General features: G+C 51.2%; 1 protein-coding gene across 1 annotated transcript; it reads right to left on the reverse strand.

The window, feature by feature from the left end:
* Nucleotides 1–16: 16 nt before the first annotated feature.
* ABCD4 (ATP-binding cassette, sub-family D (ALD), member 4) lies at nucleotides 17–14235 on the reverse strand (the record flags this gene model as incomplete). Its single annotated transcript, XM_010283820.1, has 17 exons — nucleotides 17–112; nucleotides 279–394; nucleotides 1257–1333; nucleotides 1696–1748; nucleotides 2031–2080; nucleotides 3267–3303; nucleotides 3515–3606; nucleotides 3905–4113; nucleotides 4364–4453; nucleotides 4632–4723; nucleotides 5327–5448; nucleotides 6427–6521; nucleotides 9215–9265; nucleotides 10145–10270; nucleotides 10550–10666; nucleotides 13727–13866; nucleotides 14083–14235. Coding segments are annotated over 17 exons (1716 nt in total), but the record flags the coding sequence as incomplete, so codon positions are not given.
* Nucleotides 14236–14255: the final 20 nt, after the last annotated feature.

The following is a 14255-nucleotide window of genomic DNA, read 5'->3' on the forward strand; positions in this document are numbered from 1 at the left end:
GACAACAGCGTATTTTTCAGCATCCTTCCCCAGCTGGGAGCCGCTTCATCTTCTCACACCGAGTGAGCTCCCATCTTCCCTCCCCATGAAGCTTCAAAATCCAGTTGTGGAACTGCAATTCAATAACACAACAACTGAGGGATGTCTCTGTGAGGGCATATCCTCCCACAGTGAGGCCCTCCAGCCTCAGTCACTCCCCTCTGCTCGCCAGGGACCCTCTGTACCTCCCCTGTCTTGCTACCACTAGGAAGGCATAGAGTGCTGCCTCCCCATCTCACCTTTTCAAGGCTGGCCCTGTGTCCCACACTGATCAGTGTCATCCCCAGTTGAAGGCACACACGGTACAGTTCATGCTCCACCTCTTCTGTCAGGGCACTGGTGGCTTCATCTAGCACTGAGAGAAAAGCCATAAGCCTCAAAAATCCCCTTCCCCCCCAAACAGTCACCTCTCCCTGGGCAAAAGATCAGCATCTGCCAAGAAAGTTTCACATATTAACCAAAGCTCACCAAGAGCATCTGCAGAAGGCAAGTCAAGAGAAGCCTAAGAACCCTGCTGCCCTTCCCCCCAAGCCCTCGAATCCACCCAAACAGCACCATTCACCTCATTCCTCTCCCTCAACAGCTGCCAGCCACTGCCTCATACACATTGCTGTGAAAGCCAAGACGTGACCTTCCCAAGGAGGGCTGTGCACCAGAGCACCGGGCTGAGCAGCAGCCTGTGCACCTTTCTGGCCCAGACCCCACCTGGAGCAGCCAGGACAGCCTGGGGCACCTTTCTGCCCCTTAAGGGTAAATATTACAGACCTGGAGCAGAGAAATTCAATCAGCTCTACAGCTTTTAGTTTGCAATCCACAGGTTCCTTCTGCCCAGACAGCACCGAGCCATACTGCAGGCTTCAGGGGAAGAGGGGTACTTACACACGGGTACTTCCGACTGACACCACCTCCCCTGGCCCCCACGACAACTCCTCCAACAGCCTCCCAGCCCCCCAGCAGTCACTAACAATCTAGGTGTGCAGAGGAACTAGTCCCATCTGCTAATGGCAGCTGCTACTGTGATCTCTCAGGACCATTTCTCCCCCTGCTCCTTGTTTTCTTTCGCTGTGTTATAGCTAAATTTCCTACATTGCTTCCACAACCACACAGATTCATGAGCTTCAGCTATGGCAGCTGATTCCATACTCCCTAGCATGCACACTCTTTGTGTGCCTTTTTTTTTTTCTCTCCCTTCTTTTCTTTCACAGTCACTCACTCACCCGCATATTTTGGCTGGAGGTAGAAGAGCCGTGCAAATGACAGCCTCTGCATCTCCCCTGGGGACAGGATGTCATACCTACAGCAGGGTTGAGATTCAAAATCTCCCTCAAACAAAGAGAGCTCGTTTGCTGAACAGCTTATGGTTGCTGACATTGGAGACCCCAGCAAGCAACTGTCCCTGTATGTCCCCCATGGCCCCCTCCACGTTGTGACTGGCTTTGTAACCCTGTGCACAGTCAGCTGCCTGCTGAGCAGCATGGCTGTGACTGTTGGCATTGATGCTTGGGGCATAAAGGCTTTGCCTCTGTATACTGCCCACCTCCCACCAGACACAGCTGGATGCAGATGTTCTTAAGTCCAGCAGCAATGTGCATCTGCTTAGAAATGCTCCCCACCCAGAGGGATCACCCAAACTCACGCAGATGACAAGTCCCTTACCAGTTCCAGTCCACTTGCTCATCCATTCCTCCAGCTCTCGCCAGCAAATCAGTCTGCAGAGAGCACAGCAGACTTGTGAACACAGTCCCCAACCCTGTCAGCCCACAGCCCTGAGCATCACCACCCCCTTCCTCCTACGGTCTCTTCTGCTTAAGCTGAAGTTGCTCCATATCCCTCCTCCTCTGCCTGTCCCATGGACAGTCCTGTCCCAGCTGCAGACAATGTCCCTGCATGTGTCCAGCACACGGTCACACTGTGCTGCCACAAAACCTCATCCCTTCTTCCCTTGCTGGCAGCACCAGGAAAGAAGGCAGCTGCAACTGCCAGACACTCACCAACCCAGCCAGCTCCAGGACTCGCACAATTCTCTCATCAGCTGCAGACCCTAGGGGAGAAAGCAGTAAAGTATAAGCAGGGGCAATATGTGCTGAGGCCATATCTGCAAGGAGGAGTTGATGGGGCAGAAGGGAAGGACTGGAGGATCTCCCGAGGTCCAGTGTAGCTGACTTGACCACTTAACGAGATTGAGTCCTGAGCTTTAGCACAGAGAGCTCTCAAAGACTGACCTTCCTTAAAAATGTTAACCATGCCTGTGAGCAGCATGCCAGGAGGTAGCTGGGCTCCACAGATACACTTGAGACTTGGCTCAGTCCACGGTCACAGATGGACACAGCCAGAACACAAGGACCCAGGCTTCAAATGCCAAGGCCCTCCCCACCAGCCACTCTCTTATGGCTGACTTCCCACTGTACGCTGCAGGTGGTGGAGTCATGGGAGCAGGGCTTGGGTAACAGCCAGCAAAAGGATCCTATATGGGATGGGAAAAACCTCAGGGTGAACCAGCTGAGGAGCAGAACATACATGTGAGCTGGTACAGTCAGCAGCTATGGAATCTGAGCAGAAGGGCTGTGCAATTCCAGACCTCTCTGAAGCTGCTGACGAGCCACAATAGTAGCTGATGGCTGCAGTTACTCTCTGCAAGACTGTAACTCCCAAGTGTTTGAAAACAGCACATAACACTGCTTCACTTAGACAGAAACTTAAACCTGGACATCTGCAAGCTGCAGCAGATCATGTGTGGTCTAGCTTGGGAAGAGGGCAGGGGAGAGAAAGGATCCATGTAGTCTGACCTCAACAGCATGCAAAGCCCTGGGACATCATTTGAAAAAGAGAAACAGTGAAAGATGGAGATGGATGGAAAATGAGATGAAGGCAAACGCGGCTTGACCAAAGGCAGGTTGTACCAGACAGATCAGATATATCTCAGCAGCAAGGTGCCTCAACATGTATGACACGCCTAGCACAACATGTAGAGCATGGCCAGCTTGTCCTCATTACATCAAGAGAATATGTTCTTATCAAGAGAATACATTCTCTCCCAAAAGGGAAGGAACACAGAGCTGACCTTAATATACGCTAAGGTAAACCTTCCAGCAAAAAACAGAGAGCAACAAAAGTGAAATGGATGAGCGCTCCTGATGGGGCACAGTAGGGGGGAAACTGCACTTGGGTACAGGACAGGGAGCTGACACGACAGGGTTGGCCAATTGCTCTAATGAATTTCCACCTACCTGAAACTGGATAGACCTCCTTCAGGGGGTAGATCACCTGTTTAACAGAGCAAAAGAAGCCATGTCAGAGGGAGCTGGACACAGTCCATCAGAGACGCAACAGCGGTGGCATGAGCTCAGGCATGAGGGAAGGAGCAGCTACAGGCATCCTCTCTCTTGCAGGCCTTTCTGCAGCACACAGGTTCACAGGGCACAACCACAGCTGGGAGCAGAGCTGGGGCCAGAGTAGAGGCAGACCCTGTGCTCACCTGCTCACGCAGGCTTCCGTCGGTGAAGAAGGGCCTCTGCGGCAGGAACACCACTCCCCAGGGGCCAAAGCAGGTCAGCATCTTGATGCTCCCTGCGCAGAAACACACTGATGCCAAGCCTGCAGCGCCAGCCAGCAACTCCCCACTGCCCCTTGTGCGGTCCCACCCCATGAAGCGGCCAACAAATCCCAGAAAAGGTCTATTTGCAACACAGGGCAAAACAATGAGAGCCAGAGCAGAGTACATGATAGAAATGGGTGGCTCCAACGTATCAGTGACACATTCACCATCACAAGGTGGCACTGGCCTCACGACCCCACATTGCCACCTTCCAAACTCAGGGCAGCCCTGGTTGACAAAGAGAAGGCTGCAGCTAGCAGTAGTCCTTACCCCGCGTGCTCTCCCAGAGCCCCCCAAGGACCCTCAGGAGAGATGTCTTCCCCGTGCCGGTGTTCCCCACAATCATCACACTGTTTCCTTGTGAGATCCTGAGGCTCAAGTCCTTGATGAGCAGCTTGCCAGAGGATGGCACCGACAGCGTCACTCGCTCCAGAAGGAAAGCTGTGTCCCTTGGCACTAGGTCCTCCTCAGAACGTCTACTGGGCCACCACCAAGACAAAGGAGGAGAGATCTGGGGGTAAGCGATCACGCTGAGTCTGGCAAAGATCAGGCACCTTAGACCTCCTGTGCCTCTGTGACAGCAGCCCTGCCCCACGCACCCCGGGAACGACAAATCACAGTGAGCACTACCTGCTCCAACCGTGTGCAACAGGCCACCTCCAATCCCGTGACAGCCCCACACTCTGGCACACAAGCTGCAAGCCAGCCCGTTGCTGAGAGGAGACTCACCCGTCCAAATCCCAGCTGGCTTTGGCTTCTGAGTAGTTATCATTTTTTCTTCTGCCAAGGCTCAGTAAGGTCTCCTGCAGTTCACCAATCCTAGACAAACAAGAGGTTGCATGAATGCCAGGAAAAACTCCAGCAGCCTCCTCACAAGATCCAAACTTGTCCATGCTTGCTCACAAGCAACTGTTTGTTATTTATTTAGCAGAAACCTGGGCACAGTCTTGTGCCGCACTTCCCTTTTCTGCAGAGACCTGCCTGCAGAGAAGCTCACCTGTGCGTGTAGCCAGCTACATCGGTCACAGTGCTGGAGAGATCTATGAGCTGGCTGAAGCAACCGATGAGGTAGATGGAAACAAAGGCATTCTGGGGAGAAATCACACGCCAGAGCAAGGGTCAGCACTGAGCTGGGGCACTGCCCCTTCCTCCATGGCTGCAAGTAGGAAGCCAAGGAGTCCAGACATTTGGCCACGTCAGCAGTTCCAGCAAGATGAAGGAGGGGTGGAAAAGTCACCAAAAGTGGTGGGAGTGAAGATGATGACCATCTTTGGATGGAGCAGGGCTTCCCTGCTCAGTACAGCGGTTTTTGCCAGTTGGACACATCTTCTGCCACCTGGGGATGGTGTTTGCACAGTGCCTGCTGGCCAGCCCAGGGCCCAGCATGCTCTCCCCATCTAAGTCATGCAGGTCCATGCCACCAGCCCTGCCCCAACACCATACATGGCTCAGAGCAGGGTGTCTCAGCCTGCAGTGTCCACTTACCTATTTTTAGCTCTTAACCCCCAGGTTAATCATACACCAGCTGGCTCCAAGCTCCCATTTCCATGTCACCATGGGCAGGGACAGTCTAACCTGAAGGTCAATTGCTGCAGGTTATCCAGCCCCAATGCCATCAGCCCCACAAGAAACCTCCATCCTCAGCACCCGCTCACCTTCCACAATGGGGTCTGCGAGATCACTTTAGCTCACCTTGCTGACGAGGGCGCTGAGCTCTGTTGGACTCAGGTCACCATAGACGCCAGAAAAGATGGGAATGGCAATGACCACGTAGCTCAGGATGCTGCCCAGGTAGTCAAAGGTGTTGACCCCAACTGGGCAGAAGGACATGGAGAGAAGACAGCGAGTTAGGGTGGGAACTTCTGTCCCAGCCAGGTGCAAGTGCAGCTCATGAGTCCAGTCGGAAGAAGACCCATGGTCTTGCCTCAGCTGTTCATGATGCACCAGAGCAGAGCTACGCACTTTGCAGGACAGCACAAGCACCAGGGTGAAAAACCATTTATCAAGCAAAGAGCGCTTTGGGGCAGGCCCCTGAGCAGAGAAACATCATCCAGACACACAGCTCAGGAACCACCATGGGGCAAAAGCCACTTTGCCTGCTTGTTTCTACTTTTCACAGGCCTGGTTGACTCAGAAGAAACAGGAAGGAGGGGAAAAAGGAAGCTCTGGGGCAAGATGGTTGGCTGTGAAGTCCGTCTTGGAACACAGGACAGGCAGAAAGATGTAAGACCCCAAATTCCCACAGAAACACCTGTGTTCAGGGCTCTCCCTCCCTTAAAGAAGCTCACTATGCTTGTGAGATGAGGAAGAGCTGTCTTGATAGTGATCACTTAACACCCAAACCTGGACCCAGTGACAATGGGAGTAGGGAGATTTTCAGGGGACAGGCATGCTCAAGGGACAGGCTCTGTAGGGAAGAAGTTTCCATGGCTCCCAACCACATATACAGAGTCTTCTTCCCCAAAGTTCAAGCCCTTCCCTCTCTTCCTGGCCATTGAACACCTGCCCCACAGAAAGCAGAGATTCCTCACATCCTCTGACTCAGCTGGGTCCTCCTCAACTTCGCTCTCTACGAGGCTTTTTCACAACTGGATTCCCATTTAGGACTGCAGGAGGCACCCTCTGTTCATCCTCAGGGCTTTCATGCACCAGCAAGAGGCAGGAGAGGAAAACCTAGTACTGCTAGGTTTTCCTCTAGTACTGCTGCTCTAGCAGTAAGGTTCCCAAGCCTGTGGGCCACTGCAGTGGAGCTACCACATGCCTCACTTCACCGCCCCAAACGCCCCACTCACTGTATAGCCACAGCTCCTTGCCTATCAGTTCCCTCTGGGCCTGCAGCAGGCTCTGCAGCCTCCGGTCCGTGCGCATGTGCTCCACTCGCCCGGCCCTGTAAAATAAGATTGCAACGTGCCACAGCCATCCTGGAAGCCAAAGCAATGAAGTCAAAGCATGGGCTTTAGCACTGAGTCTTGGAAAGCGTCTGGCACCTTAGCCTCCAAGCAACAAACTCTTTGTTGAGCAGGCACTGAACAGCCAAGAGCACTTTCCTGAAGAGCTTCACCAAGAAACTCTGGCTGAAACAAGGACCGAATCTCTCCCAGAGCCCATGGATGCTGCTGTTGCATACAGGAGGAGGTGACACAAGGCCAGATACCATCAGTGACGCCCCAGCCTGAAGCAATGCACACCCAAGGTCACACACACTTTCCAAGCAGAGAGACGGCACCGCTAACACAGCTGGAACCAGAAAGGAGAGGGCAGAGGCGAGTCCAGGAGGTGACAGCAAGCCAACACTGCCTGCAGTGCCAGCAGCCCCAGCCTGCCTCTCCTCTTTCCCCACCCTGGAGGAGTGGGACAAGGACAAGCCCCGAGCAGTGCAGCCCCCAGTGTGGGTGACCCCAGCCCCAGAGCCCCCTCCTTTCCCAGGAGGCATCAGGGGGTCACCCATCACCCGAGCTAGCAGTGACGCTCCCACGGCCACGCTGAGCCAGTAGCGTAGCAGGGAGGCACATCTCGGCATTAAACCACCACCTTCAGCAAGCTCCTTCTGTTCCTTCTGCAAGGGCTGGGCTGCCCTCAGGTGGCAACACGCAGGGAGCGCTCCACGTCTCGCTCCAGACTCCCCCCCTGCCACGGCAGCTATTGCCCCTGCCACCCAACCTGCACTTGGATGGACCCGCACACACCCACGCTCCCACCACAGCCCATGCAATGGGGGAGTCGCTGGGGCCAGAGTAGATGGGCCAGGAGCTGCACAAAAAAAAAGTACAAATGAAAGATTTTTGAAGAGTTTCAGTTCTACAGATTCTCAGTTCTTAGAAAAAAAAAAATTCTTTCTCAAAAATATATCCAGTTAGAATTCAATTTGTCATTACTGCCCTACAACCCATCTCAGGTAATTATTGATCTGCAATCTTTGCTGCTGAGTATTTGTAAAGGACACAGCCTTGGACACAAGGAATGAAAGGCTAGGAAGGGGTTGGGGACCAGAGCTATTATTTCTTTTGCAGATGAGGAGAGATTGCTGTATTGGTTTCAGCTTTTTGTCCCATTTGGTTCACTTTTATAGTAAGTTTGCCAAAGGCTTAGAAACCAAAGAAGTAAAAAGGTGACAGTGCTCATGTTTTGTTTCTTTCTTCATCAAAACAATGGTTAGGGAGATGCAAGAAGACAAGATCCACGAGCTACAGAAGTCCAGCAGTCAAAACCAGCCACTCCCTATGTGTTCCTCTTCTTGCGGTGTTCTAGGAATGCAACCTTTTAAAAAATTCCTTTATTTTTATTTAAGATTCATACCATGAAAATGCCTGGTTTTGTGCAATTCAATTAAATTCCAGTCTCCCACCAAGTGAAGTTTTTCTACTAATGAACTGTACTGAAGTAAGACACTCCATTTTCTTGTATAATAATTCACTTTCCATTTTCTACTTAGTAATAGACTAATAACTTCAGAATTGTGAGGAAAGGCACTGCAGCTTAAATAAGGGCATGTAATTAGAGTACCTTCTCCATTAAGAAAAATTATCATCAACCAATAAGAATCAACCAGTCCACAAAGAAATAACTCAAACTTGCATATAACAATGCAAACCAAGATTGATTTCAGTCATTTAAATCAGAGTTTCTTGCCTGTTAACATAAATCCTTATGAAATTGGTGATTTTGAATCAAACCACTTTGGGGACAGCACCACAACACTTGAAGTGTTCAGTCATTACAGCATGAAGGAGCCAAATACAGACCACAGGCAGGAAAGACCAGAGACAGAACAGCTGCCACTTGCTTAAATTCCTGGAAGAAGCGTGATTTCACAACACACAGGGCAAAGGCAGACACATGACAAGAGAGGAGCAACAACCTCCTGCCAGCAACCAGGCACCCCAACACAAGCTACAGTAAAATCATGGCCCTTTTCCTGGGTTCTAGCCATTTCTGTGAAACACCTTAAAGGCTCCAAGCAGCAGCTCAACAGACTTCAGGGCATCACCAAGCAAGGAGGTGCTGCTGGGCTCCCAACTGCGTGCTCAGAGCTCTGGGGTAAATGGCACTGATCAAATTCAGAGAGTAGCAGTAGAGTGTTGGGAGGGTCAAGGCACAGACTGACCAAGAGGAGCAAGCAGAGGTAAGGAGGCCAGGCAGCAGCTAACATACCCACAAAAGACATGCAGGTTAGCAGCAGCAAGATGGGGCCAAAAGCAACCTGCAATAAGTCCCCAGGGGAACATCCTGACAAGATGCAATGAGACCTTGAGTGATCTTCCAGGTAAGGACCTAGCAAAACATCATCAATGGTCTCTAAGCCAGTACTGAATCTGCATCAGGCCTCTAAACATACTGTTAGAAGGGAGGCAGAGAAAATATAACTGTCTCCAGCTGCTGAGGAGTATTTCTGCAGATGATGCGCAGAATGCAGAGGAGAACAGAGTGTCAGGGTTGTATGACACTGCAGCGGGATGGAGAGTACAGAGAGCTCTGGCTGCAGCAACAGGACTTGGGCTCTTCTGGGATACATGAATACAACAAGGATGCCCCAAGCTGGGAGGATCCTTATGAGGATGTAAAGAAATGAATGCTACTAACCTGTAGAAAGCAGCTGGTTCTGCATTGACACGAATCTGCATGTGCTTGAACCTGGATAACCCAAAAAAACATCATCAGGATTGCCCACAAATGCCCAGTGAATTATGTAGCCAACGCCCTTGGTTGAGGAAATTTGTCTTGTATCTGTCAGAGCACTGATCTGAGGCTTCTCTTGACAGAAATACTCAACAGGCTTAAAAAGGCACCAGAGACCAAGCCTTAGCATAAGGTGACATCACTCTGGGCCACCTCAGTGACACATTTGTTTGGTACCCCACTCTCTGTGCACATCATCTCAGCCCTTGGGGCTCCCGTTTGCTAGCCCAGCATATCCACCATACAGAAGCACCACAACCAACTGCCCTGGGCTCCCCGTGCCACACCAGTTTCTGCTGCTGCCCCTGAATGCCCTGAGCCCCAGGGAAAGCTGCAAAGACCCTGTCACACACCCAGCTAACCCTGCAGGGGAAGAGGAAGAGGTGAGTTACAGAGTATATGGAAAGACTATGCTGTTTTGGGCACTTCATGAAGGTGGTGGTGAAACAGAAACATGATTTCTGTCCATAGATGCAAGTCACTGAACTTACACCTGCACCCAAGAAAGCTCCATGTGCAATTTTCTTCAATGCATCCAGTGCCCTAGCAGAGGCACCAGCAACCATCAATGGCAGTGATCAGGCAAGCAGGCTGGAGGCTGAACCAGGAGACTGAACCAAGGGCACTGCCCGCCATGACACAGGGCAATGAAACAGGTGGCAGGGGCTCAGTACACGGACTTTGGGGCAGCACAGCACAGGTAGGTTTCTCTGAGTGTGGGGAAAGTCACGGACAAGAGAAGTAGCTGCATACATGGAACTGAATGGGCACAAAAATACAGCTTTTGCAGGAGCTGCCAAGAGGCAGTGAAAACACTGCTCTGCTGGGACTCACCTGAAATCCCCCTCCAGTTTTTCCTGCTGCACAAGTTTAGACACAATTGGGCTCATTAATACCTTGTTGATGATCGTCCCAATGATGAAATACCCAAAGATGCTCACTGGGCCTAGCCAGCCTGTGCTACAGAGGAGGAAAAAGAGAGGTCAGCTAATAATCTAAGCAAAAGGACACCCCAGCATCCTTGGGCTCAAGCAGTCAAAGCCCTCAACTGTCACCCCTCTTGGCTTTCACAGAGGTTTGGGGGCCAGCACCGCACACCCCAGCAACCCCAAGGCAGAATTCCCTTTGGAGTGCAGAGACCACTCACCCACATGTCTGGGGAGTTGTAACATAGGTGTCAGGCTCCAAAAAAAGAGCGTAAGAAAGAGGTGTGAAAGCAGGGCCAGGATGGGTCCTTACCTGTGGAAGCACTGGTACGTGTAGTAGGCCAGCGTGAAGGGTGAGATGATGAGCTTGCTGGCCATGGAGCTGAGCTGCCTGCAGAACCTGTCTACATCCTGGCTGATGCGCTGGTCCCTGCTCAACACAAAGAGCCATTGGTACTGTCAAAGCCCAGGAGCAAAAACCAGTACTAACTCCCTAACAGGGCACAAGCCAGGCTGTTGCACTCCCTGAACTTAGGACAGGGGTCAGGTGAATAACCACGCCTGGGAAGGACCTGTAGCTGTGACTCCCATTTCCCCATAGGAGACAATTTCCATGGCCTGGCAGAACCCACCCAAGGGCCTTCTTGGTACCCAGGAAGAACAGCTCCTGTTGTTACTTTCATGCTGTTCCTTGTGTTAACCCCTTGTTCCACTTTCAACAACATTGTCCAACTCTGTGTTAAAGGTCTCTCCATCCTTGTCCTTTACTCCTCTCCTGGACCCACCCCTGTACTACCAAAAACTACTGACTCTCCCTGAAACCTTCGGTACTGGTACTGCATCTCAGGCACCAGAGCTACCAGGACTGGCTAGGGCACAGGCCAGGTCTTTGCCAGCTGTTGGATATTTGCAAACACTTCCATTAAAGCCACCCTTCCACAGTAGCTTGTCCCTTCGCTCTGCATGGAGTGCCCTCTGGTCCCTTTGCTGGTCCCCTTTCACCCACCCCATCCCACAAGAGCAGGCAGCAGTGCACCAAGCCTCCTCACTCCATCGGCAGCCAGGCATATGGGTGACAGACCCTCAAGTCCATCTGTCCCACTGCTGAGCAGAAGTTGCACTTGGGGTAACTAGGAAAGATTTCAGTGTATTTACTCCCTCAGCACCTCATCAGTCCAGAGCACGTGGATGAGGGCTTCAGACTGATGCACTAAGCACAAGTGGAAAGGCCATGACTGTGAATGCTGAAGTCCAGAATGAAGAGCAAGACTGGACTCCCGCTTAGCCATCAGTGCAGATAACAACCACAAGAACATTCATCTCTCAACTCTTTTGCAGTCCTGGAACAGCAATGGATTTAATTTTGGGTCAGCTCTCACCCCGACGGACCTTACAGTCATAATTTTTCCATTTCCTCAGACTGTAACTGTTCCCATAAAGTTATAATTTAAGTCATGCTATAGACTCATGGCAGAATATTGCTTTGTACAAGCTATTAAGCAACATGTAATGATAACACATAAATGTCAACTCAAAAGCCCTGCTAGGAGCTGCAAGTGTTTGTATGCCACTCAGAACCCACTCTTAATTCCTTCTAGATGGATGACACTGTGCTAACACTCACTTTGGCTTGCACTGCATAATGAGAGGTCAATTCATTGTTCTAGTTCGTTCTCCAAGTACTCAGTGCAGGGAAAACATTTTCATCAAGCAATTGCAAGATAAAGAGAATTTTTGTAGTGGCACCAAAAAAGACTAAACAATAAGATTGGATGTGTAAGCAGAAGCAAGGTGGTAATGAAAAATACTCCACAGCAGTCCCACACATTCAGTCAGCTAAGGTCAGGAGAGCTGGCTCTGTTGCTGCAGAGCCGACCGACCCAGTTATCTCATGCATTTCACTGCACAATGTGAACACATTCCCTGGTTAAAAATAAACCTGAGCAGGATAGTCATGTGGTGAGGGGCCTCTGTCCTCCCCTTCCCCCTGCCCAAAGGAAAAGGCAGGCATGCAGGAGCTTCTGGCCACGGCCAATGTGCTACACTGCCTGGGAAGCGCTGCATACCTTGGTGACAGGCATGGCTTTTTAATCTCTCCTTGCAACTCCATACCACTGCAAAACCCTACCAGAAATTAACATTTAATGAGAGTGGGAGTAACCCCAACAGCGGCTAGAAAACACATCAGCATCATGAAGCTGCGATTGCATGTTTGGCACTAGTGCTGTTTGACCCAAGCTAAGCCCTCTCCTCGCTTGCTGTTCCCCCTGCACACAGCTGGTTGCTCTTACTCAGGCTGTCTCCTAGTGCTGGGCCAACAGAAGCAGCCAGGGAACGAGTCTGGCTGAAAAAAGATCCAGACAAAAAAACATGAGGCACCCAGCACAATTTCAGACTGTGCAATGAAGGGGCAAGGTCGGGCAGCAGAAGCACAGAGGCTGCTTCAGTTCCTTGAGGTCACCACTACTAGCAACAATTAGGAGTCCCTGCAAGACAGCCATTTCTCACAGGTACCCCGGGATGTTGGAGATGGTACCAGTGCCGTGACTAGACAAGGGGTGCCCCCTCCAGGGAAGGAGAGCTTGGGGTCTCAAAGCAACTGAGTAAGCCACACAATTTTGAAAAAGTTATCACCTGGTTTCTAGTTTTCAGCAAGTGTTTAATAATGATGTCTAATGTGGAATCTTTAACTCTTCAAAGCGTGTAACTACAACAGCAGTGTCCTGCGTGCAAGGACAGGCTGGAAGACCAGGTTCAGCAGGCAGTTGTGAGGAAGGGAGGTGCTTGACCTTTGCTGCACAGCCCGGCTAGGTCAGCAGCTCTGCAGTAAGCAGGATAGTGCATGAAACAAACTGGAAAGGGATCTCAGGGTGGGCTGGGATAAGCAAGGAGGAACTCAATGCTCCTCCTCCTCTTCTATTTCAAGTCACCCCAGACATTTCCTTCCTAGGAACAGGAAAGGGGAAATGCAGCCCTCATACAGTGCAAAACAAAAGCCATTCCTGGATGTGGCTCCCATGGATTATCAAAAGCACTGAAAAAACAACTGAAAAAAAGCAGCGTTCAGCTGGAGACTCTGGTGGCTGAAGTTCAAACAGGTCAACAGGGACTGTCCTAACGCACTGGCTGAGTGAAGGCAGGGAGAGGCAGTACACTCTGACTCCAGCCAGGCCCTTTGCAACGTCACACTGAGTGTCAAGGGTTGAATTTGCAGACAGCATGTTTTATAGCAGCACTAGATCCCTGTTCTGCTGGGCCTCCATTTTCCTCACGACAGAAACATCCTGCCCCTGAAACCATCATGACTGGCAGTCACAGGAGATCCCAGCAACAAGTACCACCTCCCACCCAGGGCACGTGAGAGTATTTGTGCCTAGATGGCAAAAGCTTCTAGAGCTCAAGCCCCAGAGACACAGAGAAGTCAGGAAAAGGTGCAAAGCAGCCTAGGAGAAGCCAAACAAGAGGCTGAGAGAAGCCACAGGCAGCCTACGGGTTATCGATGTCCTCACGTAGCATGTGCAGGCTGTAGTAGACCTGGCCCTGGAAGTAGCAGTTGTGGAGGTATTCAGTGAGGGACTTCCTCCAGCTCACGTACATCATGTTGCAGATAAACTGGTCGAAGCTTTTTAGCTGGAACAAGGGCAAGGAGACAGACAGGAAGAGACGAGTGAGAAGACCAAGCGTTTCCCAAAAAGAAATAAAAACTAAAAGTTTGTGGCACTGATCCGTCCCACATACGGCTACCTAATGGGGCAAGGGCAAACCTAGATCCTTCATCACCAGGATCACACCAGGAGCCATGGGCAGTGTTCCCTTCCCCTCTCAGGCCACGGGAGCCTGTCTTACCGTGGAGTTCACTACGATCAGAGTCAGGGCAATGGCAGTCAGTGTTTTGAACCCGGAGAAGTCCTTGTTCCCTAGGACCTCATAGTACTGGCTAGGGATGACGCCGACCTGGTAAATAACCAGCTGCTCTGGAGGAAAGAGGCAAACACAAGAAAGAAATGAAGGGCTGAGAT

The sequence above is a fragment of the Phaethon lepturus genome, unplaced genomic scaffold, assembly GCF_000687285.1.
Source record: "Phaethon lepturus isolate BGI_N335 unplaced genomic scaffold, ASM68728v1 scaffold18140, whole genome shotgun sequence".
NCBI lineage: Eukaryota > Metazoa > Chordata > Aves > Phaethontiformes > Phaethontidae > Phaethon > Phaethon lepturus.